The following is a 27345-nucleotide window of genomic DNA, read 5'->3' as shown; positions in this document are numbered from 1 at the left end:
GTTGAGGTCTAGGTCAGGAGCTCGCGCACGGTTCCTAGGAGGTCGAGGCTGATGTCCACTGCTGCCCATCACCGTTGGCGCCCAGATCACCCCGTGTTCCGCTCCCCCCGGAAGCGGGCGCAGCCTCCTGCTCTTCCGGACCGGAACTTCCGCCTGCCGCGTGACGCTGGGGCGGGCGCTCTACCAGGGCGGACCTGTGGGCGGGACAGAACTCAGAGGACGCTATTAAAAGCCGGACGCTTCCGGTGCACCCGAGCTGTGGCGGGGCTTGCTGGGATCATGGCGGAGAATCACTGCGAGCTCCTGCCGCCGGCCCGGGGCGGCCTCGGGGCGGGGCTGGGGGGCGGCCTGTGCCGCCGCTGCAGCGCCGGGCTCGGCGCCTTGGCCCAGCGCCCCGGCAGCGTGTCCAAGTGGGTCCGACTCAACGTCGGCGGCACCTACTTTCTCACCACTCGGCAGACGCTGTGCCGGGACCCGAAATCCTTCCTGTACCGCTTGTGCCAGGCCGACCCCGACCTGGACTCAGACAAGGTGAGGGCCTTGCGGGCCAGCCCGGAGTGTCCTGGCCCTCCTGGCCTGCGGCTGCTGCACACGCCCTGCTTCGTGTGGAGGAGACCTCAGCGGGAGCGGGCGACTTTCCTCGGGCTTCGAGCCCCGCGCTCCCTTGTCACCAGCTCGTCCCCAGCTTGCCCCAACCCCCTACCCTGGGAGGAGAGGGCGAGGATGGCGCCCTGGCGTCCACTGCCTTTGAGGATTCTGAGTCGCTTCACCTTGGGGTGCCTGTTCGTTGCCCTTTTTGCTCTTTGGTGGAGGAGGCTTCCCAGACCCCAGACTTTGCTGTGATTCTGCTTTCTTTTTCTCACTAGGTTCTTTTGCCCAGGGTGTGTGAACGCCTTCTCTGTCCCAGGGTACTTGCTGGCTCTGGAAACAGAACCCTTGGCGTTGGTCTGTCCTTTCACATTTTGGACATTTGAATTAACGCTGGCCTGGGGATTGATATGGGCGGCCCTTTTTTTCCCCGGTGACTTGCATTTAGAGAGTTGGCGCTCCATCCTTTCCATCCACAGCACTCAGCACCTCTTAGAAGATGCGTCCATAGTATATAGTATGATTTTTCGAAGGAGATTTTGCTCATATTAGGGGTTGCTTCAGGGATGTCCCGGAAGGGCCAGGTAAGGAATCTTTCAACCTGCTTTCTAATTGGCTTAGTTTTCCCACTGTCTTCGCAAAAGGACAGGAATTTCCTGTCCTTAAGGACAGGTTAGTTTGCAGCTTGTCTTTCATCAAGCGAAATGCTCATGCTGTTGGGCAGATGGTAATAGAAACCTTTTATTACCTTTATTTATCAAGAGTTGCAGAGCCGAGGAACTGTCTGGGAGTTGTGCAGGATCGAAACTCACAAAAAAGCCTGTTTGAAGAAGTTGTTACCTATATTTATTGAAGGCAGTTCACAAGCCTTGTACTAACTTTGCTGGGTCTTTCAGTTGAGCTTACGTGATTGCACTTGGCTTTGTGCCTTGGCAGCCAACATTTGCCATGCATGAGGCTTCCCAGAAAGGTTCGGATCCCTCTTGAAGTTTGAGAAGCCTGACTGCGACCATTCTCAGCATGGCATGACTGTGATCAGGAAATGAGAATCTGGAGTTACTGCTAAGGCAGCCTTGTGGGTGGAAATGAGGGTTTGAGATGCCAACACTCCTGTGTCTCCCCACAACTTCCAACTGTTTCCATTGCTCATTTGACCAAGCCCTCTACTCAGAGAATTGACCTCCCAGGAAATGACAGTCATCTCCAGGATAGAAATAGGCTTTTGTTAGCTGTGATTTTCCTTTTATAAGTGCTGGTGTATGATTTACTGTTTGGTTTTTCTTTTTAAATAACAGGGCTTAGTGGTCACTCCCTTGCCTTTCTACTCAAGCATTCCTGTTTTGTATATGAAATTGGAGTTTAAATTGCTCTTGTCCATTGGGTTCTTTGAGGCAATGGTTGTCTATTCAGCACTGGAGCACTTGACTCGCAGTTGATGAGCTTTAGCACAGTTAAGGTGGTTGTTCCCTTTGCTTTACTGTTCCCTAAGACTTTGTTAAAAATCATGGGCCGGGCGCGGTGGCTCACTCCTGTAATCCCAACACTTTGGGAGGCCCAGGCAGGTGGATCTCGTTCAAAACCAACCTGGCCAATGTGGTGATGCCCGCTCTACTAAAAATACAAAAAGGTCAGGTGCGGTGGCTCGCGTCTGTAATCCCAGCACTTTGGGAGGCCGAGGCAGGCGGATCATGAAGTCAGGAGATCAAGACCATCCTGGCTAAGACGATGAAACCCAGTCTCTACTAAAAATACAAAAAATGAGCCGGGTGCGGTGGTGGGTGCCTGTAGTCCCAGCTACTAGGTAGTCTGAGGCAGGAGAATGGCGTGAGCCCAGGAGGAGGAACTTGCAGTGAGCCGAGTTAGCGCCACTGCAGTCCGGCCTGGGCGAAAGAGCGAGACTCCGTCTAAAAAATAAATAAATAAATACAAAAAATTAGCCAGGTGTGGTGGCGCGCGCCTGTAATCCCAGCTACTCTGGAGCCTGAGGCAGAAGAATCGCTTGAACCTGGGAGGCAGAGGTTGCAGTGAGTCAAGATCACGCCACTGCACTCTAGCTTGGATGACAGAGCAAGACTCTGTGTCAAAAAAAAAAAAAAAAATGCTTTCCTGTAGGAATCAATTCTTTGGACGAGGGGTAATTAATCTTTCCGTATATATCTGTGTTATACTTGCTATTTTCATCATCATCCATTTAACCAGGTTTGATTTCCAAATGGTAAAAGTCAAATTCAGAACATGAAGGTAAAGTAGCAGATACAGTCTCTGTCTCATAAAATAATTGGAGTAGGGGCCCGGCATGGTGGCTCACGCCTGTAATCCCAGCACTTTGGGAGGCCGAGGCAGGTGAATCACCTGAGGTCAGGGGTTTGAGAGCAGCCTGGCCAACATGGGGAAACCCCATCTCTACTAAAATTACAAAAAAATTAGCTGGACGTGATGGCGCGTGCCTGTACTCCCAGCTACTCGGGAGGCTGAGGCAGGAGAATCGCTTGAACCGAGAGGCAGAGGTTACAGTGAGCTGAGGTTGCGCCACTGCACTCCAGCATGGGCGACAGAGTGAGACTGTCTCAAAAAAAAAAAAAAATAGAAAAGAAGAAAACAATAATTAGAGTAAATAAGGTTAGTTTTAGTGACAGATAATTTGCCAAAAGTGTAGTGCTAATTCATATTAGTCACGTTACTAAAGTGTTTTTTGTCAAATGAGGAAAAGTGTAAAATGCTTCCTCTTAGTTTTGTCTCCAGTGGCTCTGATGAAAGAATGTCCCAGGAGATTCCTCCTAATTAAATGCTGAGTGAGGAATCTGAGGAGGAGGGGAAGGGGTGTCAGGAGTGGGAGGCCATTAATTACACATTGGAAGACAAACAGGATGTTGATTCACCTGTAAAGATCTCCAAGGCCAGACCTCAGAGTTGAGATTAATGAAAGAATATTCCTAGAGTTGGACTTAAGCATGGATCTGGTGGAAGAGTCCCTGCCTGGATTATTAGACTAGTGTGGAGTGAGCACCTGGGCTTGCAGAATGTGGGGGTCTGGAGAGGAGCTGGGTGGGGAGATTTAAGGGGGAGGAGTTCCCAAGAAACCACAGAAGCTTTGGGTGCCTGGGAGGTTGGGAGAGCACCCTGCTAAAGCATCCTATCTGAGGGAGGGGAGCTCTTGACAGACGGGTTGTTAGGGAGGGTGGTGAAAGCCTGAAAGCCACGCCATCAAGGGGCTGACTTGATTGCCCTCTGGCCCCCCATCTAAGCTTCTGGGCTGTGACTGCCCCCAACCAAGTCCTCAGAGCCCAGCTTGAGACCCAGCACCCGCCATACTCCATGCTCCCAAGCCCTTACTGTGCTGTCCCAAGGGCCCACTGCTGCCACAAAGTTCTTTTTCTAGACAGCCCGGTGTGAATTCTCACTTCCTCCTGGGACTTCCTCCAGCAGGACTGTGGCTGTGTTGTGCATTTCAGCATCTGCTCATCTGCTGTTCTGTCATTTTTCTCTTCCATGGTGTCTTCAAGGGCAGGCCAGGTGAAATAACGGCTTCCCAAAGACTCGATTCATTTTGGTTAGGTCTCTTTATTGCATGGTCCCTGGCCCATAGGCATTGTTGAAAACAAAGTCGAGTTTGTTGTTTCCAGCTAAACCAGCCCCTGCTTTAGTGTGGAGATACTTCAGGAGTTAAAAGGAAACAGGAAATACTACTGCTTTATGGTTGGAAACCACTCAGATGGAGGAGGATTTGGGGAGGCTTCGGTTCCTGCAGCTGAGGCGGCCCTGGAGAAAACTGCATGTGAACTTTTGCCCTTTGAACAGGGCCGTTGTCCCGGCTTGAGGGTTGCAGGTGTGGTGGCATGAGATGGGTCTTTGAGGGGTGGGGCAGTCAGGGTGCCTCTAACAGTGTACTTGGTGTTGGCAAGACCTCGGGGGTGGAAAGTTATGAAAGGAATTGTTCAGACAGGGCTCAGTGATGGGGTGTGGGCTAGAGTACCGTCTTTGAAGCCGCTTGGCAAGAGAAGTGGGGATCACGTGGAGTGGGTATGGCAGATGATATTCTGCGTAGCCAGCACTAGTGAGAGCTGCGGCAGTCTCCGTTTGAGGCCGTTAGTGAGTGTCTGCGACGCTGATGGACTTTGTTTCATGCTTCAGTTGAGGATGTGGCTGTGAGCATGTTCTTCGCTCTGACCACGAATCATCATCTATTCTGGACATCTGCGATGGTCCCCGCGGTGCTGGGGGCTCCCCGCTCCTTCCCCACTGTAGCAGGTGCTGGTCCTCAGCAAACCTGTGCTCACCTCTTTATCAGGTGCCTCACTTGAAGCCCTTTAGACCTTAGGCCACGAGTCAGTGTCATAAATTCCTGAGAAAAGGACTCGCCTCTGGTGATGAAATGGAACGTTTCTGATGGGTTCAGTCCTAGCTAGGAAGAATGAAAGAAAACACTTTTGAGCCTTTCTGAGAAGAGCTTGTTTTGGGGCACCTGACGCGGGCCCGCGGTCTTCGGCGTTCTCGCCTCCAGACTTCTGCCGGTGGCTGGGAGGAAATGCTGTCGCCGCAGGGCGGTTTCTCTTTCTGGCCCTGCAGATGCAGCCTTCAGTGGCTGTCTTCCATCAGGGCAGTGACTAGTCTTCGTTTAGAGCAGGAGTCAGAAAACTGGTCCACCCACCTCTTTTTGCAGGTAAAGTTTTACGGGAATGCAGAGATGCCCATTTGCTTACGGACTGTGTGTGGCCGTTTTTGCTCTGAAAGGTCATGGAGTGAGGTCTAAAGCTTCGCCAGGTTCATGGCCATGATGGGGGCGCCTGCTGCCTGGTCTCTCCCCAGCCCTGTCGTTAACCACCAGGCATCCCAGGGACTCCTTTTCAGACACTCATAGGCACTTTGGTTCTTTTAGCAGGCCCTTCCTCCACACCCCAGGTCAGCAGTCCCCAGGCATGGTCTTGAAAGCCTGGGGAAGAACCTGCCTGCCTGGCACCATGGGAGGGGTCCTTGTAGCTAAGGTGCCAGCAAGCCCTCTCTCTCCCAGGACGTGCTTGTTCTCTCTGGGCGTCAACTCGGCAGTTCTCCCTGGACTGCAGAACGTCTAGAACATTCTGGCCTGGGGTTGGTGTGGCGGAGCACCTTCCTTGGAGTTGGGGAGCCTGGGTTGGACTCTGCCCACCCCGGGCCTGCCTTATGACTTGGGGTGATTTCGTGCCCCTGTGAGCTGTAGTTTCTTCCTCTGTAAAGTCCGTACTTTACTGTGATGTCCTCTCCTGAAGATGACAGATGTGGTGCCCCCGCCCCATGCCTGGTGCCAGGTCAGTGCAGTCAGGAGAGGCTGTGCCTGGCGGTCTTCATTTCATGTTTGTACTTGGTTTTTATTTTTAAATATATATTTTATTTGTTTATTTATTTATTTATTTGAGACGGAGTCTCGCTCTGTCCCCCAGGCTGGAGTGCGATGGGGTGATCTTGGCTCACTGCAACCTCTGTCTCCCGGGTTCAAGCATTTCTCCTGCCCCAGCCTCCCAAGTAGCTGGGATTACAGGCATGAGCCACCATGTCTGGCTGATTTTTGTACAGTCAGTAGAGAAGGGGGTTTTGCCATGTTGGCCAGGCTGGTCTCCAACTCCTGACCTCAGGTCATCCGCCTGCCTCGGCCTCCCGAAGTGCTGGAATTACAGGTGTGAGTGTACTTTGCTTTTAGAAAGGGTATGCTAAGAATGCTTTTCCCGTCCCGCAGCCGCACTTAATTTCTGTTAATGTTTTTTTTTTTTTTTTTTTTTTTTTTTTTTTTTTTTTTGAGATGGAGTCTCGCTCTGTCGCCCAGGCTGGAGTGCAGTGGCGCAGTCTCGGCTCACTGCAAGCTCCGCCTCCCGGGTTCACGCCATTCTCCTGCCTCAGCCTCTCCGAGTAGCTGGGACTACAGGCGCCCACCACCACGCCCGGCTAATTTCTTGTATTTTTTAGTAGAGACGGGGTTTCACCGTGGTCTCGATCTCCTGACCTCGTGATCCGCCCGCCTCGGCCTCCCAAAGTGCTGGGATTACAAGCGTGAGCCACCGCGCCCGGCACAATTTCTGTTAACGTTGAGCTCTGACAGCACTCAGCCCTGTCAGCCTCGGTTGATGCGCCGGAGGCCCCTGAAGGCAGCATGTATGGCCAGGAATGTCTCCCCCGCCAGTCCCCCTGCTGCCACCCAGAGCTCTGGCTGACCCTAGCAGGACAGGCCCCCACAGAGTGGGTCTCCACCTCTGGGCCCTGGACCCTGCACTGTGAGGAGGGCAGGGCTTCCTGGGCAGCCTCCGAGTTTTCTTGCAAGAAACCTGAGACCCCTGCTGCTGAGACGGCTCCAGTTCCTGCCGAGCAGAGCAGGACTCTCTGCAGCGACCTGGGCTTGGCAAGACCCCCCGTGGTTCACCTGAAACATGTTTCTTCCCCGAGAAGCCGCAGGACCTCCTGTGAGGGGCCCGGTCGTGAGTCCCCACACGTCTGCTTCTTACTAAGCTTTGAGTCATGTGTGGGGCACGGACCTCCCAAATTCCAGTTTCGATGCTGGGTGTGGCCGAGAAGCAATGGAAGGAAGGGGTGGTGGGCAGGCAGCAGGCCTGGCGACCAGGGCGCAGGGGCCCCACCCTGCTCTCCAAATCTGGGCGCCTTGGACAAGCCTCCTTGGCCTCTGGCCTCAGTTTCCCCATTAGTAATTGGTGACATCAAAGGCCTCTTGTGGGCCAAAGATACGACACATCTGCATAAAACAAAACAGAAGAGAGAATAGAGGTGAAGGTTTTGTGTGTGAAACAGAGTCACTTGAAATGGATAATTTCAGAGTAAAAACTAAGTATTTCTAATTAGGTTGATTGCAGATGTTGGTGCACAGGAAATTCTATGCCTTCGCGTCTAGATTTCTGTGGGGCAATTTGACAGAGTTTATCTCCTGGATTGGCTCAGGGCACCGCACCCTCTTGATTTCGTTCCCCTCTGGTGGCACGTGTCTCCGAGCACCGGGAATGACAGAGCCGCAGGGCTGACCCTCTGTGCGGAGCTCCGCGAGCTGCGGGAGGGGCAGGCGGCAGCAGGGTTATGTTGAGTTCAGAATCTGGCGTGAGAGCCTGGCAGTCTCCACCCTCGTTCCTCACTGCCGTTTTCTTTTCTTTTCTTTTCTTTTTTTTTTTTTGAGACAGAGCCTCACTGTATCGCCCAGGCTGGAGTGTAATGCACAATTTCGGCTCACTGCAACGGGGCTCTCAGGTTCAAGCAGTTCTCCTGCCTCAGCCTCCGTAGTAGCTGGGATTACAGGCACCCTCCACCATGCCTGGCTAATTTTTGAATTTTTAGTAGAGACAGGGTTTCGCCATGTTGGTCAGGCTGGTGTTGAACTCCTCACCTCAGGTGATCCGCCTGCCTTGGCCTCCGAAAGTGCTGAGATTACAGGCGTGAGCCACCATGCCCAGCCCTTCACTGCCATTTTCAAGGCTGTTGGTTGCATTAGGGACCTGTCCCTGAGAGGCTGGGGAACCCCCACGTTGCCTCCAGTGCTTTGCTGGGTGACAGCGTGGATGGCAGAGAGCTGCAGCCAGAGTCTGGTGAGATGAGCAGAGCTGCCAGTCTTGTTACTACACTTCTCTGAGTGCTGCTCTCCTGACCAGACGTCCATCTGCGGCTGCCCTATGGACTCGGGGAGTGGGTGAGCAGTCAGCTTTGTCTGCGGAGTCTTCCTCCGTCTCCCAGGGCTGTGTGTGCCCTGGCTCGGCGCTGCCTCCCATGTGCTCCTGTGACCAGGGTCGCCCTCTCCTCTGTGATTTGGAAACTGTCCTGCCAGCCGGTGGCCCGTGGCTCCGGCTGAAGGCTGGGACCTCTGGAGATGGGTGGCTCAGCCCAGCGTGTGGGCCCACTGAATGCCAGCTTGGGCCCGGCCACAAGTAGGTCAGATGCCAATTCAGTGAGACGCTGGGAAGATGAGGGAAATAACTTGTCAATAAAACAGTCTTAATTATGGCTGTTTTAGAAAAAAAACCACCATGAACCTTCCCGAGAATCAAGTGCAGCCTGTGCTGGTTGTGTAAGCTGTGGAACACACGGGAAAGCCAGGAAGAAGAGCACCCCCACTCCCAGCCCGCAGCATCTCGCTGGCTTCCTGGCCGCCTCTCCTCATCCCAGTCTTAGAGGCGTGACCGGGCCGGGGCATCTTTCCTTCCTCGTGTCATGGGGGCTTGGGCAGGCGCGGCTGATGGCCTTATGGGCAGCACAGGGGCCCTGCCTAGGTTGGCCTAGACACTGTTCTAAACCTCCCTGAGGTGACCTTGCTGCCTTTGTCTCCGTGAGCCTCAGAGTATATCCTGAATTTTGTATGATTTTGTGTTTCCCATTTTCCCGTGTTCCATATTTTTTTGTTGTTTCTGCATCAGGGTGGAGGCTACTGAGCCACATCCCCACCACCAGCAGTGAGCTGCCGAGGCCCTCGCACCTGGGCTGGGTGCTGTCTGGGCCTGGGCTGGCACCACGAGTAGCCCCTGCACACGCTAGGCCGATCTGGAGCACGTGGGCTCACCCAAGCTGGGAGCACCAAGATGTGCCTACACGCGTGGAAGCGAGTCAGGCCACAGCGAGGCCCGAACCCTGGTGGGATTTGGGGGTCCTTGTTTAAGACCCTGGCACTTCCTATGGATGTGGAAATCTCCCATTGAAAGCCTTCAAAGAGCGCAGTGGTGAGAGCAGCACCTCCACACGCCGCTGCCTCCCCGCCCTGGCGCAGATGTCCCTGACCTTCCGCTCTGCCCAGACAGGGCCTGTTTCTCGAGGAAACCCACCAGTTAGAAGGAACCCACGGGAAGAAACGGCCGGAGAGCTGTGAGGCCAGCCACAGAGGAGCCAGTTTTGGAATTTCCCACCAAGGGTTCAGCCTGCTGCTCGCCCTTCAGCCTCTGGTGTCCCATGGCTCAGCTGGGTTCTAGGGTCTGCGTGGTCTCGGGAGGCCACGCAGGGCTCTGCAGTGTCGCTCTGGGAGAGGGCTGTGGGGGCAGCTGCAGGCCTGGCGTGCCGAGTCCACGGAGCCTGGGTAGGTCCTGCATGGGCCCAGAGGTCGTGGGGCTCAGAGAATTGAACCACGTGGGAGGAATGTAGTGTGGCGGGGGCCCCATATGAAGCCCCCTGTCCTGGAGGCACCGGAGCGGCGGGGGTGTGGAGTAGCTGGCAGGTTCCAGAACGGCAGGTTCTTGGTAGACGCAGCTGGGGTTCTCTCTGCTCCTCTGCCCTGCAGCCTTGGCTCCCAGCCAGGCTGGCAACAAGCATGTGGACTCCTGGAAGTCTTCCAGAGGCTGCTCCTTTCAAGTCTCTTCCTAACTGGATGCAGGTGGGGTCCCCCGTGGTGCCTCAGCCTCCCCTGCCTTTGATGGCTGGGTATTTTGCACCGAGGCTGCTGGCTCCTGAGCACAGGGATGGGCTGGAGCCAGAGGCTGCAGGGAAAGCGCATCAGGAAGGTTCCTGGGGCTTGCAGTTCCCACACAGGTGCGTCCGGGGGCTTTCTGGTCCCTCTGTGGGGAGCCTGAGCCCCAGGGACTGAGACGAGCTGGGTAGAGCCCAGCCACTGTGGCCAGAGCTCTCACTGCCAGTAGGGTCTCTCTTCAGGCACCCTGAAAAGGTGCCATGGCTCCAGCTGGTAAATTTGGCCTTGCAAAGCTCCACGTCCGCATGTCTGGATGTGCCCAGCCCTGCTGATACGGTATCTTTAGAGTGTCGCTTTTCTGGCCAAAAACCTCTCTTGCCGGCAGCACCTTTGTCCAAGTTCTTGCTCTGCGTCCGGGAAGAATGAGGTAGCAGACAAGTGGAGGGTGGGCATGACCCAGAGAAGCTTCACCAGGTGTTAGGACAGTGCAGAGGAGACTGCGGGGGCGGCTCCTCTCTGTAGGCAGGTCGGCTCATTCAGTTTGCAACTCTCAGCAGAGAGGAGGCCCCGGACTGGCTGGCTCCTCTCCACGAGTAGGTCCCCGTTGACTTCCCAGCTCTCAGCAGCGAGGGTAGCTTCTCTCTGCAGCTGGTCTTCCAGTTGCCAATTGTCTCTGTCCTCTTTGTCCTCTGCCCTGCTCTGGCTGAGCCCAGAGCTCTTACGGACCCAGAGGGAAGGAAGTGCATGCTAATTGGTTCATGGGCAGGCCCGGAAAATGCACAACAAGTCCCCACTCTGGTCCCCGGGACTGGCAGCCCGGCCCCAGCCTTCATGCCCTCCCTGGCCTGAAGGTGGGGCCTTACCGGGGACCTGCCGCCTTCTGCCCAGGAATCTTATCTGCCTCCTGCTGCCGTACATGGCGCCTGGGCTGGGCCCTAACTTTTCTCCAAGATCGGAGCAGGCACCAACAATAGGAATAAGCCAGGCAGTGAGAGCAGGCACTTCTGAGCCTGCAAGGGCAGAGGGGCCTTTCTGGGCCCCCAAGAGTGCAGGGATGCCTGAGGCTGTGGTTTGGGCAGCTGCAGTTGTGGGCCTGCCTGCTCCATGGAGTGGGAGGCCCAGGTCTGCAGCCATAGTTTGGGTGGGGCGAACCCCAGGGCCCCAGCCCCACGCAGATCCTCCTCCTGAGGCCCAGGAACCTGACACCTTCAGTGGGGTGGGTGTGATGGCTGTGCCACTGGCTGGGTCCTCAAAGCTGGTGCCACTCTCGCTACCCAACCCAGGCCCCCGAAGCACAGCCCCAGCTCTGCATCGGGGCCCCTCTCTACCCAACCATGCTGCTCTCCTGCCATGCTGAGGGCAGCGGGCTGTGGTGTGGGGAATGGGGTCTGTTCGCCTCCTCCCTGTTCCCTCCCTGCAGCGGCAGGTATCACATGATGGCAGCAGCCGCACCAGTTGGCCTGCTGCGGGCATCACCGCACTGGGCCAAGTGTGGCCAGACTGAGGTCAGGGGTTCCTTCAAAGCATCAGCCACAAAAGCTGCCTCCTAAAGGGGGTGTTTAATGGAAAAGCCAGCCCCGCCCAGTGGTAGGAGTGGCCAAGACATGGCAGCGGCCTACCCCTGCCTGCCCGTCTTGAGGCTGAGCCCAGTGCCAGCATGCTCAGTGCCCTGCCGGCTCTTTGGACCTATCTGTGTTCCTCTGTCCTGCCGTGCAGTTTCCGTCAGTGGCCGTCCCCACCCTGCCCTCCTTCCCTCCTGCCTTTGTCCTTCCACTTGCGGGGCTGGGGCTGCCTTGTGTGTCTGGGGGTGCCCAGCACGCTTCCTTCTCCTCTTGCACCGGCCCAGGGACCAAGAAGCGCATGTGGGTTGTCCTGGTCTAGAGGTCACGGCTCAGTGCCCAGGTCCTGCCACAGGTTGGGTGCCTTGGCACTCATGGCCCCGAGCTACATGAGCTGGTCACCCCCACATTTTGCTCATAAAGAAACTGAGGCCTGGGGTGGCCTGGCCGTGAGCCTGCAGTCTGACCACTGAGGCCAGGCCTGGAGGCCTCCATGGCTGAGAGGGGGGTCTCTGGGGGTTGTGCTGGGCAGAGGCGAGCCTCGGCCCATCATCTGATCTTTCCTGACCTCCTGCCAGCGGTCTGTCGAGGTAGCATTGAGCCATGAATAATTCCTGAGCTGAGCGGTGTGCAGATGTCATGTGGCCAGCATTCTCTCTGTATGGGGGTGGGGCAGGGAGGAACCCTGGACTCGGGTGGCAGCACTGGCTGCCTTGCCAGACTTGGGCCCCTTTGTGGGAAATGGTGTCCATTTTTTACCAGTTGTGCAGGACCGCCCAGCGTCCTCTTCCCGAGAGCTGGCCCTATGGCCGTGGCCCTTCCTTGAGAGCTGTGGAGTCTGGAGGGTTGGGGAAAGGCAGGGGCAAGCCCAGGAGGCAGGACCTGTGGGGTGGGCAGCTCTGGCTGGAGTGTTGTGGGGGAGGGTGGGGAAGGAGGATGGGGTCAGGTCTGTGTGGAGTTGGGGTCACCCTAAGGAGTAGGGGGGCCACTGAGGCTCCGAGTCCAGCGCCCCCGTGCCCAGAGCCCTAATTGATTTCATCTCAGCTACAAAACTCAGTTTAGTCCCCGTGATCTAAAACGAGCAGGTTGTTGCAGGTTTGCAGTGGTGAACTTTGGGAAAATCTCTTGAGACCACTAGGTCTTAGCACTCAAATGGCAGGATTTGTCCATGGATGAAAATAGGGTCCTAGCGTGGCCCCGGGCTTTGTGGTGGAGACACCTTCGGCCTCCCCGTATCTCCGAGCCTGGCGTTCCCGTGGCCAGCACCTGCCCACGGCCCCACAGGAGCCACCATGTGGTGAGGGGCTGCTCCTGCTCCGACTGGGGTGTGGGGTTGCTTCCCTCTCCAGTGCTTGGCCCTGGGCCTTGCCGGGGAGGCTGCCAGTGTTTCTGAACGGAGGCCTCAGCTCCCCGCCCTCCAGGGCGCCCGCAGGCACCAGCCCCTGTGGGAGTGACTTGCAGGTGGGAGCAGGACCCCTGCAGGTGTGTGGGGGGAGGCAGGAGCTGCCCCAGCAGAGCCACACTGAAGGTCTGAGTCTGTGTGGAAGACGGGCTGTGCCAGCGCGGTCCCCCCATCAGATGTGTAGCTGACAAGACAGAAACTGCCTCTTCCGTCTCCCCCATGGGGGCTGCCTGGGGCGCCTGAGTGCCCGTCCTGTGCTCACAGCTGGGCCACTGGGCCTCTTGTGCTTTGTGGAAGGGGCTACAAGGTGTGATGTATGGGGCACCCCGGGCCTCAGAGGGCATCTGCCCACATTGAAGTGACCGTGGTAGCAGCAGGGGCGGTGCCTCTCAGGCGTCCCTCCACCCAGGTGCGTGGGGACACTCTCCGAGGGGTCTGTTGTGTAAACATCTCGGCCTCCGTGAGCACTGAGCCGGGGCGAGGGCTTTGTGTGGTGGGTGATGATCTTGGGGAAAGTCCCGGATGCTGCTGAGTGCAGGTCACTGTGGGCCTCCCTCGCTGCTGGCTCGGGGCCTGTTGGGCAGCCGCCCCTGCTGAAAGGTGCCCTCTCCACCCCTGGCAGGAAGCCCCTGTCACCCCGACCCCCAGTCCTGGATATTGACTGGGGAGGACCTGGGCACAAGGAGGGCAGGCCCAGGCTGGTGGCCATCAGGGGTGTCCTTCAGAGGCTGAGCCCTAGGCCCCTGCCCTGCCCGCGAGGGCATCCCAGAGAGAGGATCTGGGTGAGGTTTTCGTGTGTGTTTTCCTAGAGGTCTTGCAGTTGTGAGGACAGAGGTCCAGGGCACAGTGGCCTCACCTGGGAGTAACAGAGCCAGGCTGTCTCCATACGGAGAGACTTAAACTCACTTAGACCTGGGGTGGTGGCTGGTCAGGGTTAGGCTGTAGGCGGCAGGATGTGGCCACACCGTCAGGGGTTTCCTGAGATGCCGCAGGCTCAGGTCTGTTGGGGAGAGGCCTGGGTAACCTGGTGCCTCTGAAGCCTCCTGAGGTGGCCAGGCCTTGGTGGACCTGCAGGAACCTTCGGCTTCTCACGGAGGACTCAGCGTGCTCTGCTCTCTTTAGGATGAAACAGGCGCCTATTTAATCGACAGAGACCCCACCTATTTTGGGCCCGTGCTGAACTACCTGAGACATGGCAAGCTGGTGATTAACAAAGACCTCGCGGAGGAAGGTAAGCCAAGTTTTGGGCACAGGTGCCTTAGCTTTGGGGGCAAGGGCCCGACGAAGGTGCCAAGGGCTCCACTTAAGACACAGATGCCTGAGGAGCAGGCCCTGTACTCTGAAGCTGGGGCCAACGTTCTGGTGCTGAGGCCACGGGCAGAGGCACCGCTGCCAGACAGGGAGGCCTGGGGACCCTGTGGGTGTGGGGTCCTCCCTGGCTGCAGCTCCTTGGAGGGCTCCCTCTGTCCAGGCTCCGGCTGGCGACGCAAGGGGTGTGAGGGGCTCCTCCCTGCTGTGACTGAGGTGGTCTGAGCGGGTGTGTGAGGCACGTGCCCGGTGATGCCCACAGTGTGCCTCAGAGCCCTGGTTCCCTGGCCTGCTCTCCCTCAAGGACAGCCCAAGGGTGGTGAGTGTCTCTGTGCCATCACCTGGACTGTGCCTGCTGCTGCCAGCTGCCGTGTTCCATTCTGAGTGGTCGTGGTGCAGGGACGGCGCCCACACGCGTTGGGCCCAGGCTGGCCTGCCTGTGTGCTGTAGTGCTGGCTTGGCTCAGAACAGCCCGAGGCCTCACCGTGAAGGCTGAGGGTTTCTGGGCACCTGCGTGCGGGCGTGGCCCTGCTCCCCCGGGTCCGTGTCTGCGCATCGGTCTGCACTGGGCAGCATCTGACTCCATTTTTGTTCTGGGCCCGTGGGCCTCGGCATCCGCCCGCCTCCTCCGAGTTCACGCAGGGCGTGGAGTGACGGGGGCTGTGGCTCAGCCCTGCCGCTGCTCTGAGGCTGTGACCCATGCTGCCCACTCCTGTCTGTTTGGCAGGGAATGTCCTTCACATGCACTCTCTCTGGCCGCTTGGGCAGCCGCTTGTGTCCTGTCGTGGAGCCACTCGAGTCGAGGCTTCGCTTTATCTCAGTCTGCCCCTAGTGGGATTGGCTCAGAAACGGGCGCTAGACACAGACCAAGGCCCTGCCCGCCCGGACTCGCCAGTCTGCCTCTAGCCCGCCCCTGATGCAGCCACTCACGCCCTCGGTGCTGGAGAAGGGGGCTGTGCGGGACCCATGCAGGGCCGGGAAGCCTGTGTCTCTGAGGCCCTCGTCTCGTCTCCTCGTCTCTATCCTGCGTGGCCTTGTCCCATGTAGGTGGCTGGGTGTTGTCCTGAGCTGCCATGTCCCATATGTGGGTTCCTCTGGGGTCCTGGAGGAATGAAGACCACCCATGAGGAAGCCCTGAGGCAGGACCTGTGGAATCTGCTCTTAAGCCTCTTAAGAGAGGTTTGCAGTCCCTAAATGCTGCACATTACTGGTAGCAGTCTTTGGGAAGAGCTGGAAGTGACCCTCTCAGCCAGCCACAGTCTTCCCTTTGAATGGGGTCAACTGAGGTGCCAGGTGACTGAGACATATGCACAAGGCCGCAGGCCTGAGCCCCACACAGCACCCCACCCAGTGGCGTGGCCATGAGCAGGTTCCCAGCAGGAAGCGTCAGCCTCCAGGCTTGGAGGGAAAATGCCAGATCCGACCCCCAGCATGCCATGGCCTCGGCGTAGACATGCGCTGAGCTGCATGTAACCAGCGGCTCCATACCTGGCGGGTCACTGGAGGTCACTTAAGGTTGCCTGGGGTGACCTGAGCTGGAGGTGTTCAGTCCACGCATCGGCCCTCTCACCACAGCCCCTCCGCCCATAATCCCGGGAGCCCTGCTGGGCTGACGCGTCTGCAGGAAGCCTGTTAGGTCGGGGCCTGAGCAGCTCCCGCTGGGCAGAGCCATGGACCCTCATTGCAGGGGCAGGGGCAGGGGCAGGGGCAGGGGGGCGCTGTGAAACGTGGATTCTTTGGTTTAGATTGGTCTGGTAAAGACAATTTATTTTTCCTTATTCCAGGAGTGTTGGAGGAAGCAGAATTTTACAATATCACCTCATTAATAAAACTTGTAAAGGACAAAATTAGAGAACGAGACAGCAAAACGTCGCAGGTGAGACAAATGACTGAGTCTGGAAGCTTGTATGGCTGGTGTGAAGGAAGGGCTCCCCTTTACTCCCCCGACCGGACTGGCCGCCTCCCACATGAGTCCTGTGGTCTGGGGCTCTCCTACCCTGAGACCCTTGTCCTCTGTCACCGCCCCAGTGCCCACCAGCTCCGTCTACCACGCTCTCCCCAGAGTCCCTTGAAGGATCCATTCATCCTGCCCGGCCCAGACTCTGGGAGCCCCCAAAGGATGGCTCCAAGGGAGTTGGGCATGGGAGACGTGTGTAGGGAAGGAGGGCCCCATGAGAACTGGTTGGGGAGACCCTGAGGTGGATGGCATCTGGTAGGGAGCAGAGGGTGCCAAGGGCCTGCAGCCAGCATGGCTGGAGGGAGACAGCAGATGGGTCATGTGGGTCTGCGCAGGCATCAGAAGGACCTTGGTTTTATTGGGAAGAGGGGTGGGTCGCCGCAGACAGACCTCTCACAGCTGGCGCAGCCCTTCTGCAGCCCAGGGAGCCCAGGTTGTTGGTGGGCTCTGCCCAGTACCTCCTGTGGAGGGACCACTGCTGGGCCTTGGGCATCAGTCCTGTCCCTGAGAGCTGAGCCCGCCCCCCGCCCCGAGCTCAGCTCCCTTGGGAAGGCACCAGGAGTGGGCGTGTGCTGCACTGTGGCTGCGGCTGCCCTCAGAAGTCTTGGTCTACTTAGAGCCCTGGGCCCTGTGCAGAGGCTCCTAGCCTGGCCGCTCAGGGCCGCTGGCAACCTAGCGACTTGCCCAGTTTCCCCTCCTGCTGGAGCTCCCTTGGTGCCACTGAGGGATCTGGAGGGGCTCCTTGTCTGTGGGGCAGGAGCTGTGTCCCGCACCCCAGGTCACCTTGTCCAGTCTGCCTTTTTCCCTGTTGTGTGACCGGGCTGTTTGGTGCTCCCTGCCTCATTCTACCTACCCGTATGACGCAGGTGGGCGGGATATGGTGCAGGTGGGAGAGTCTGTGGTCCAGCCTTGCTGTTACACAGTAGCATCTTACTGTCTCGCAGAATAAAGCACTCGGGCATGTGACCTCGAGGCCACTGTGTGCCTTTGTCATTCATGCATCCCTGGCATGAGTCACCACTTTAAGGTCAAGGACCCAGGACCCCTGAACCCCTTCTCACTGCTATGTTTCCATCCAGCCCCTTCTGCAGCCGGAGTCCTCCGTAATGACTGTCTGGGACGTGGGGCCACCCCGCCCACTGGGGAGCAGCTCCATGCGGGTGGGCGGCCCTGGTGGCTCACCATCACTCCCAGGACCACAGCTGCCTGGAGGGGCACAGCAAGCGTGCCAGGCAGGTCGGGGATTAGGAGGTGCATGGAGTTTTGGGAAGCAGCTCAGCCTTCGGGAGGCCCGAGTCCAGGCTGCTGCGCCAGTGCAAGAGCCTTTTTCTGGTAGCTGGGAGTGAGCTGTGTCTGCCACTGGCTCTCAGGGCCCTGCTTGCCACAGCCTCTCCCGACCAGTGAATTCAGGGCTGCACGGTTGCTGCGTGCAGAGCAGAAATGGACGCTCTCCTGTCGTCATGTCGAGCCACAGGTGCTCTTGGGATTTCAGGAACATGACTCATTTTATTTTGGAACTTAGAAATAGAAATATTTTTGGAGGCGAACGAGGAAGCAGAAAACAGCAGCTGTTCGGGCCGCGTGTTTTGCTTTTGTGGATGTGCTCAGGGTTGCTTTGGGCCTCGTGCCCTGCGCTGAGAACTGGAGAGTGGACCTCAGCCTCCCTGGGTCGCCCGGACTGGGGCCACAGGCAGCAGCGGGACGTGGGTGGCCCGCCCTGACCTGTGCCCATTGTTCTTGCAGGTGCCTGTGAAGCATGTGTACCGCGTGCTGCAGTGCCAGGAGGAGGAGCTCACGCAGATGGTGTCCACCATGTCCGACGGCTGGAAGTTCGAGCAGGTGAGGGGCCCTGGCCAGGCTGGTGGCAGCCATGCTGCAGCTGAGCTTGTACTCACAATGGCTCAGGGCTCAGTGCTCCTGGAAATGCAGACTTTGCTGCTGGCGTCTTCCTGCAGTTCTGGGGGTGCTCACGGCTGCGGCCTGCGCCCTGTTACCACTGGAGGAGCCGTGGGAGTTCGGGTGGGGTGGGCAGAGGTGTCTCAGGCTCTGCCCCACACCTTCCCCTCCTCCCTGGCCTGCCGCTTCTTCCCAGCGCTGCACTTCCTTCGCATCACCTGACACCTCTGTGTGAGGGAGGGATTTGGCGTCCCCAGAGCCTCCTGGCCAGCCCACCATCCAGCGCAACCCCTTTCCCACACAGCTCACTCCATTGGAGCATGTGGAGGCCCTGACGCCCTTCCCAGGCTGCCTCCCCTTCCCGCCCATGCTGGAAGGTGCCGCCAGGCCCCCGTTGCCTTCTCTCTGGTTTTGCCAAGCTGCGGCGGGTGGGGTCTGATGGGTCTGTGCAGGGCATGCCTTCTTCAACAGCTTCCACGGGAGCCACCTGAGTGCTGCATGGGCCACTGTGCCGTCACATTGTGGCTTGTCCTCGAGGACCTCAGGACACGTGAGGCATGGCCTCTGACCAGAGGGCCCTTGCCCACGACCTGGCTGCCACTGTTTCTGGTGCTAGGCAGACACTGAGGGTGGGGACAGTGACCTCGCCCAGCCCTCCCTGTCCTGAGAGTTTCCTCTGTCACTTGCTTCTGTCTGGGGCAGGTTCTGTCCACAGCCCAGTGCCCCTGCCAGGATGTGGGAGTGACAGGCTCAGCCAGTGTGCCTCTGAATGAAAGCTACCTTTTCCTTTGAGTTTTTCAAAATAATAGATCACATTGTAGGGTACTCAGAGCCCCCCCCTTAAAATGTCACTAAAAACATTTGCGTCCCACCGTCCACCCTGGACCCCTAGGCCGGGGGCCGGGGTGACTCAGGGTCTCTGTGCCGACAGGGCTGCTGACCAGCTGCTTGGGCCCTGCCCTGCACTGGCGGCTGCCTCTTCTCCTGCTCTGACCTCGCCAGAATCGTGCCAGAGCCTCCCACGGGAAGAGAAATCTCTGCTGCCAGGCGAGCCCCACCTCCCGGTTGTCCCTGGGTGGGGCTGGGGCCCTGGGAAGCCGTGTCAGCAGCTCGGGGTCCATGAACAGGGCTGTCCCCATGTGGCACCTGTGCTCTTCTGCCACCATCTTGTGACTTCTGGCTGGGAGGGAGCAATGTCTCCTGCCCGTGGTGGGCACCTGCCTCCCGGGGCAGCTTCAGGTCTTCACCCTTAGCGCTTCTGGGTGGATTCCAAACCCATTGCAAAGAACGGGTGTCCTCCCCCTTCCTTGATTACAACCTGCTTGGCATGCTTCATCCCTTGGGGACCCCTTCTCCCAGTTCACGTAGGGAAGCCACTGGGCTGGGAGGTGGCCACACCGGACCCAGGGTCCCCAGTGGTCAGCAGGGGATTGCAAGCAAGGCTTGGAAGTGGCTGGTGTGCCTGTGAGGACACAGGGGCTCCGGTGGGCATGGCCGTGAGTGCTCCCAGGGGTACCCTGAGCTGCTTGGGCCCACGCCAGCACCCCTGTGGCTGCCTCACTGGGCTGGGTCCACTGCTGTCCACTGGGTCAGCCGACAGCTGTACAGGAACAGCAGGTAGCTGCGGGCCGCTCTCCTGGCCGTTGGTCCAACTGTGCAGGTCTTAGGGAGGCCAAAGTGTGAGCGTCGTCCAGCTGCTTTTTGGCTTGGTCATTTGCTGCTGGCATGTTTATTGTGATTTGCGTATCGCCTTTTAATTTTCCTTTTAAAAGCACAGAAGTGCCTGGTGGCCCGGGGTAGCCAGCCGTGTGCCAGATACCTGGCCAGAGAGACAGGTTGGCCCTGGACCTGCATTGGCCTGACCTGCCTGGTGACCCAGAGGGAGGCAGGTTGGAGTGGCCCAAGGGTGTGCCCAGCAGGCTGCAGCAGACCCACCCTGGCCGAACTCCTAGACAGCACAGCTCCTCCAGCAGCTTTCCGTCCAGTCAGCTGGTCACCGGCTCTTCCCTCCAGGTTTTCAGAGCCTCCCTCCACTCTCCTTCTGCTGTCCCTCTCCCTCCACGCTCCCTCCCCCTGGGGCAGTGGCCCCTTTTGGCCCAGCTGGAAGCGGCAAGGAAAGCTCAGCGTCCTCACAGAGGAAGAGCTCGCCCCGTGCCATGCCACGGCGTGGGGTGCCGCCCTGTGTGCTCATGCAGGTGTTGCGGGGATTTGTTTTCCATCCATTCCTCAAGCGTCGGCAGTCTTTGCTGTGGCTTTCAGGGTGGCAGCCACGTCCTGAGCCTGGGCATGTCAGCCTGGCTAGGTCTCCCTCAGGCTTCACTGGGCTGCATCTCAGGCTATGTCTCCCTTGCAGCTGGTCAGCATCGGCTCCTCTTACAACTATGGGAATGAAGACCAAGCTGAGTTCCTCTGTGTGGTGTCCAAGGAGCTGCACAACACCCCGTACGGTACGGCCAGTGAGCCCAGCGAGAAGGCCAAGGTGAGTGCTGGGACGGCCCTGGCCCGGGGCAGGCTTGGGTGGGGAAGGCTCTTGCCCTCTCAGAGCTTCCTCCTTTTCTGCCATTCTCATCAATCCCCCGGTGTCCGCCCCTGGTGGCCTTGCTGACTTCTCGGACACACGGTCTCCTGTGGGACAGGTTCTCTCGACACAGGCTCCAGTAAGCCCCTGTGGCCTCCCAGCCTGCACGCAGAGCTGCTCTGGAAGGGCCCCGGGCCTGCTGCAGGGGCCATGCTCTTAGGAATGCCACTGAGGGCTGTGTCTCAGGGGACCCAGGGTCCTCTGTTCCCAGGGCCCAGCCTCTGCTGTGTGAGTGAGGACTTGGGACGCTGAGGCCTGGCTGTCATACAGGTCCGGGCCATCCCTGAGTGCAGGGGTGGGCACCCTGGCTCAGCCACTGCGTTGGCCTCATCTTTGTCGAGAGGAGGGTGTCCTGCAGGCCCTGGGATTCTCAGGCTGCAGAGTGGGCCCTGTGTGGCACCCAGCCTGGCAGCACTGGCGCAGACTCCACGGGGGCTCAGGCCCTTCTGTTTTCTGTAGGGCAGGCAGCTGGGGTGAAATGCAGGGACCCCTGCCTCGTTTGCTTTCAGGCTGGCCGTGTGGCGCTGCCCACAGGTGACCCATTCTGGTGGCATTTCGTCTGAACACGTTCTTAAGGTTGAGGCTCCAAGATGGACAGATACGTCCATCCGAGCAGAATCTGGCCTTGGCCTGAGCCAGCTCCACCTGGCAGGACTCCCGGACCTCAGAGCCAGGTGGTGGCTGGAGAGCCCTTGGCTGGGGTCTGGGAGAGCCTGGGTGGTGGGGCGGGCTCTGTGGGGAGCCAGCCTGGGGTGAAGGCTTGGGGCATTGGCAAAGGGTGTTGAGTGGGTGCCAGGAGAGGCCAGAACCGGAAGGCTTTTAACTGGTGGCATTAAACCAGGGACACCTGGGCAACCGCAGACTCTTGGCTGGGGGCCTCTGGCCAGCCACCAGCAGCCCAGGACTGTCCCCATGAGCCTCTCCGAGTAGGCCTTTGGAGATATGCCCTTGGGACCAGAGGGGTGGGGCCACCAAGCATGTCTCTCCGAGGCCTGCGGCCCGGTCACGGCAGCCTTTCCACCACGGGCGACTGTCCTGGCCCAGAGCCTCCCTCGCTGGCCACCCGTTGTGCTCTTGCTGTGGGCAGATGCCAGTCCTGCTCCACCGCTGTTCCTCGAGGCTGGGGCAGTGTAGGCTGGGGCAGGCCCTGGTGTGGGACAGCCGGGGTGGAAGCTGGGGTTCCACTGTCAGGCTCGGAGATGCTCTTCCATTTGAGTCTCGGATCTAGGAGGCGACCCCTGGCTCCCTGAGAGCCCCAGCTCAGTCACAAGGAGGCACTTCTCTCCCTCTTGGAGTAATCGTAGGGCTCTTTTCTAAATGGTTTTATTTTTAGAAGTTTTTTATTTCTGAGCTGAGTTTTCATAACCAAGCTCCCCTGGGCTCCTATCCCTCAGGTGGCTTGGCAGCTGCAGAAAGGAGACGCTCTGTACTGTGAAGAAGCTCCAGGCATGACCCCAAATCCCTTTGTGGTTGAGAATGTGGCCCTATTTCATTTTCCAAAAATACCTGCTCTGAAGTGGGGCAGCTATGGCGGCTTCTTGATGGGGGTGGTGTTAGCAGTGCCCCAGGAGGCAGAGCTCAGGCCGGGGCCTCAGGAGGCCGTGGGGGATTGCAGGGGCCAGAGCTGGAGGACCGTGATGGGGGCACCCCAGGGTGGCTGGGCTGCACAGGGCCGCGTGGGCTGCGGGCCCTCGTCCCTGGTGTCCCTGCAGCACGTGTGGCCTGGAGCTGCTGGGCAGCTGTCCCCCACTTCAGTCAGCGGCGGCTGGGAGAGCCTGGGTGGTGGGGTGGGAGGGGTTGCACCTGTTGCAAGTGAAGGCGGTCCATACATGAGCACACCTGCTTCCCATGCCAGCCCCTGAAGAACTTGCTAGAAGGACTCACAGAGCTCACTGAGAGTGCTTAGACTCGGGGCCGCCATTTATTGCAAGGAACAGAGAGAGACAGGTTCAGATCAGCAAGGGCGGGCGCCTGGGCAGAGGCCGGGGTCTCCCAGTGCCCGGGCGGCTGAGGAGGGGGTTCCTTGGTGTTGTTGGGGCTCCATTCCATAGCCACACTCGATGGGTGGATCCACCATCTGCCACCATGGCTGATCCCAGTCTTACCTCCTGTGACCCAGGCCCCACCCTCTCTCCCGCAGCAGTGGGGCCAATGCAGTGGGGTCCACAGAGCCCAGGCAGCAGAGGCCCTCCTATCAGGCCAAGATCTGCGGGCTAGCGCCGCCTGCCAGGAGTGGAGCCAGAGGCCAAGCACCTCTGGACAGGGTTCAGCCCCTCAGCACGTGGTGGGACAGGAGCAGCCCCAGATCGCGAGATGCAGCCGCCTCACACAGGGAAGTTTGCACCTCTGAGATGTGGCAGAGCCCCTGAGCCTGTGTGTCCCCTTATGGTGTGGCCTCACTGGAGGGTCACCGGGCGTGGGGGTTTGGGCCCGGGGCACCCGCCCACCAGCACTGTCCTGACAGCCTGTCTTCTCCCCTACTGCACGCTGCACGCCGCCAGAGTGACGACGAGGACCAGGGGCACCCAGGGAGTGGCTCAGATTAAGGGTGAATGTCATGGTGAGCTCCGTGGCCTCCTTGATCCCATGGCCCCAGCTGACCCTTGCCACAGACCCTCCCTGTGTGTCTGTTCCTGCCTGTAGTTGATGAGAGCCGTCCACACTCCACGCCAGCTGTAGATCCGCAGTAGCACTGTCTTGGGGATGGGGCTGTTGCTGTGGGGCAGACCCCAGGGGGCAGTGTTGGGGCCTTTGTTGGGATGACTGGAGGGTGCCTGTGTCAGGCCAGGCTGTGGATGTCAGTAGTCGTGAACACAAGAGCCCCTCCTGGGGGCTGGGCAGGGAGTGCCACTCCTGCTGCCAGCCCTAGTGGGTGACCTTCCTGTCTGGCTCAGGCCACAGGCTCGGGGCCAAGGGGTCAGGACCAGTGCAGCAGACAGCAGACCCCGATCTCAGCTGCCAAATCCCGCGGCATCCCTGATGCGCTCAAGCCTCCCAGGCCAGCCTTGTCCTGCAAGCCCCTCAGCCGCCCTGGCCTGCCTGCCTGTGGGGGTGCCTGGCCATGGGGTACAGCCTCAAAGGCCCCCTGGTTGGTGTCTGCAGTTGGACCTTCCTGTGGAAGATGGCCTAGGGAGAGAGTGTGTCCAGAAAACATGGGTCTCGCCCCAGGCTCTGTCTAGAGTAGCCAGTGCTGCCCCCGTCCTTGGGAGGGTGAAGGACAGCACTTTGGCTGCAGGTCTCCAGGGGGTTGCCTGCCCTCATCAGGAGGGAGCTGCTGGGGCTCCCGGATGCTCGGATGCCACACTGCTCCCGGCCTGTCTGCTGCACTACTCAGTTTTACACAGGGCTGGTGGGGGCTTGGGGGCTTCACTGTCTCCCCGAGTCAACTCCAGACATCCCAGTAAACTTGGGAATCACCCTGGCCCAGGGAGGGACGTGCTGCCCCTGGCACAGTGGGATGGGCTCCTCCGAGGCACTGGAGAGTGAGTGGGAGCCTTGAGCTGGAAGTGGCCCAGGGCACTGCGCCTCGGGGGCACCCGCCTGGGAACGGCAGAGCTGTTGGGGGGTGGAGTATTGGAGTCAGGCTGAGCAGCTCAGGGCACGTGGCCTCCAGGAGCCTTCGGAACAAGCCTGGGGTGGCATGCACCTCTCCCCACTGCCCTCTCTCCAGTCAGTGCAGCATGGCAGTGACCTCTGGGAGGCTGTGCCCGGCGAGGGCGTGGGCGTTGCTGCCCCACCTGGTGTTTCGCAGCCCTCACGCGACGCATGGAGACAGCTGTTGTGGGCCACGCACAGTGAGGCTGGCTGGCTCCGAAGTCCCCTGCCCGGGAGCGTGGGGTGATTTCCCCTCCACCGGGTCTCTGGGGCTGCCGTGGCTCGTTTTGGGAGTTCACCTCAGCAGCATTGGCCAGCGCCTGAGCCTGTCCTCAGGGGAGCCCAGGCCGACTTGGGGGTGGCCTCAGGGGGTTCCTGAATGCTGGTGAGGGAAGTGGGGAGGGTACCCTGAGGAAGAGTTTTGAGGAGGTTGGAGGGTGGGGAGGGCAGGGGGGCCGAGGGGCAGTGGGCTCTGCAGGGCTGACATGGTCCAGATGAGGAGGGGAATCCCCGCAGCGTGATCTGCACTTGGGGTAGGGCCCTCTGAGGGCTGGTGGTGGTTCTATGGGGCAGTTGGGAGGGGCCGGCACATGAGGTGGGCTGGCCAGGCTGAGGGGCAGGGCCGAGGGCTTGGGTGAGGGGCATCTCCAGGAGGGTCCGGGCGTCACGGTGGGGGTGGGGGCTGCACTGGGCATGGAGGAACAGAGGGAGAGACTTAATTGGGGAGCGGGGACTGCTGAGGGACCCACGGGCCGAGTTGCACTTCATGTCTGAGGCCCTGCTGAGAGGCCCAAGAGTCAGCACCTTTGGGTGGGTCTGGGAGGGGCTGCCATGCACAGTGAGCGCTCCCTGTGTGCGGCCTGGAGATGTGCCAGCCACCCCGGTGAAGGTCCTGGGCCTGCCAGCTGAGTCCCAAGACCCTGGCCAGTGCCACTGGGTTCCTGGGGCCCCCCGAGCTGACCCCAGGCCTGTGGGCTCTGTTCTCTGGAGCAGGCGCCGGGTCAGGGCCACCTCCTCAGCTCAAGTCCTCAGTTTATGCATTTGGTGTTTTTCAGATTTTGCAAGAACGAGGCTCAAGGATGTGAGGGGCACAGTGTTGACAGCTGAAGAAATGATTGACGTTTTCCCGAGATGTAATGAACTGCCATGTCCAGGAAGCTTGGCTGTGAGGAGAAACCTGCTTTTGATCATTTTTCTAGAGATCTGGGTGTGAATCCTTTTTTGCCTCTGAGGTGGGTGGTGAGAGACGGGCCCAGCTGTCCAAGGCCAGACGTCCCCAAGTGGGGGGAGCGCGGCGGCCGGGTGGGCGCTGCCTCTTGGGGGGGCCTCGATCTGTTTTTTCCAAGTGCCACATGGGACTGAGGCAGACACTCCCAGTCAGCCCGCTCAATCCTGAAGATCGTGTGAAGGAAGCGTCCTTGGTGCTACACACAGTCTGGAAAAGCAGCCTGGGCTCCACTGGCAGGAAGCGGCCGCAGCCGCGTCGGTGTCCAGCACGTCGTGGCCTCTGGTCCAACCGCCAGGCCCTAGTGTCGGTCAGGGAGTCTGCTCTGCCTCCCAGGCAGGACCGCTGGTTTCTCTCAACCTTGCAGAGCTCCTGACAAAGGCGGCTTCTCCGTCGTCGCTACTTCCCGGCGCCATTCCGAGGCCGGGCCTTCTTCTGACACAGGCTCCAACCCCGCCTGACCAAGCCCAGAACAGTCAAGGCTTCTCAATTTGTATTTTCCAGGCAAGAGAACTTTGTACCCCTTTTCTGTGTGGATAGACTCCCCAGTGTTTATACTCTGGAAATGCCCACAGGGCTTGCTGCGTGGAGACTGATCTGTTCCACCCGTTAGCGCGAGGTAGCAGTGTCGCCTCGTCCCTCCAACTGCGGGCTCACGGGGAGCTGGCGCCTGTCAGTGCCTTGTCGCGCCTGGCATAGAGGTTGGGCTGGAGGCCTATCCACTGGCTTCTGGAGCTGAAGGTCTGGGTCACGGTGAAAATTCGGGATGTTTACAGAGCATCACAAATGCCTCTCTCTCGCCGCTCTCTCATTTTCTTTGTATAACTATGCAGCCTTCCCTCTCTTTCTGGGATGTTTGGGACTTCACTCAACCTGCACGGGCTCTGCCCAACATGCCGTGGGAGCTGCTGGGATTCCTTTAGAAACCGCTGCCCGCATGCTTTGAAAACAGACCTTTCTCAGCTGGCTGTGGGGACCTGTCAAGAGTCTGGGGACCTGGCGTGCAGGGCAGGCTCCAAGCGCTTTGCTTCCGGAACTCTGGCTTCCCAAGGGGCACTGTGCAGACTGACCACCGGCCTCCCACCTGCAGGTCAGAGGCTCTGACACTGTCTGGTTTCCAATGCTTCTGGAGACTTCCTGCCTAGGCCTCATCCTCTTCTTTGCCAGTCACCTGATTAACAAATTCTCCAGCATTAGGACTTACCTCCTTCTTTTTGTAAGGTCTCTTGTATGTTGTTAAATGTTTGGCTTAAACAATTTATAAAAGCCTTTCTAGAAGGCAGACTTAGCCATGGCCGACCCTGTCCTCCCCAGCAGAGCCTGGGAGGGAGGCGGCCGCTGCGGCTCCTGGGCGCCCTCTTTGGGGAGCTGCTGGCCGCTTAGCGTTGTTTGATTTTTGACCTTGACATAGTAGATAGGCTTGTGGTTTTTTTAATTTAAACATATTAAGACTTAATTCACTAAAATTTATTCTAAGGGGATATTTATACTTTTATACTTTTTTAGGTATCGTATTTTATCAGCTTACAGTTTAATGCCTAAGTTTCCCCTGGAAATAGCAAATAAAATTGTGTATTTATGAATGAGCGTAGCAGCTGTTTATGGTCTTAAGATGCAGGGAAATGGCACCCGGGTCGCTCGGACCAAGGTGCTGCCACTCCAAGCCGTCCAGCTCCACTGGCCGTGGCAGCTCACTCAGGGCTCTGCCTCTTAGTCGATGGCCAGGGTGGAGCCGGGCCGTCCATGGGGTGCTGGCTTGGCCGGGGCCACTGGATCAGAGCTGCACAGCCCTTCTCTGTACCCCACTCTGCCTGGACCCCTCACCTGCCTCCAGCAGATAGCATACCCCCATCCCGGGGGACCAGAGACCATGTACAAGGGCCTTTTTT

At 58.9% G+C, this 27345-nt stretch overlaps 1 protein-coding gene across 1 annotated transcript; it reads left to right on the top strand.

Moving 5' to 3' along the window:
- Positions 1 to 211: 211 nt before the first annotated feature.
- On the top strand, positions 212 to 27039 carry KCTD5 (potassium channel tetramerization domain containing 5). Its single transcript, XM_030798138.1, has 6 exons — positions 212 to 531; positions 14021 to 14129; positions 15991 to 16082; positions 17907 to 18002; positions 20413 to 20538; positions 25287 to 27039. The coding sequence occupies exons 1-6, from the start codon at positions 280 to 282 to the stop codon at positions 25314 to 25316; spliced, it is 705 nt and encodes a 234-aa protein (XP_030653998.1). The 5' UTR covers positions 212 to 279; the 3' UTR covers positions 25317 to 27039.
- Positions 27040 to 27345: the final 306 nt, after the last annotated feature.

The sequence above is a fragment of the Nomascus leucogenys genome, chromosome 18 (genome assembly GCF_006542625.1).
Source record: "Nomascus leucogenys isolate Asia chromosome 18, Asia_NLE_v1, whole genome shotgun sequence".
Lineage (NCBI taxonomy): Eukaryota > Metazoa > Chordata > Mammalia > Primates > Hylobatidae > Nomascus > Nomascus leucogenys.
This window is presented reverse-complemented; position numbering and strand designations above follow the sequence as displayed.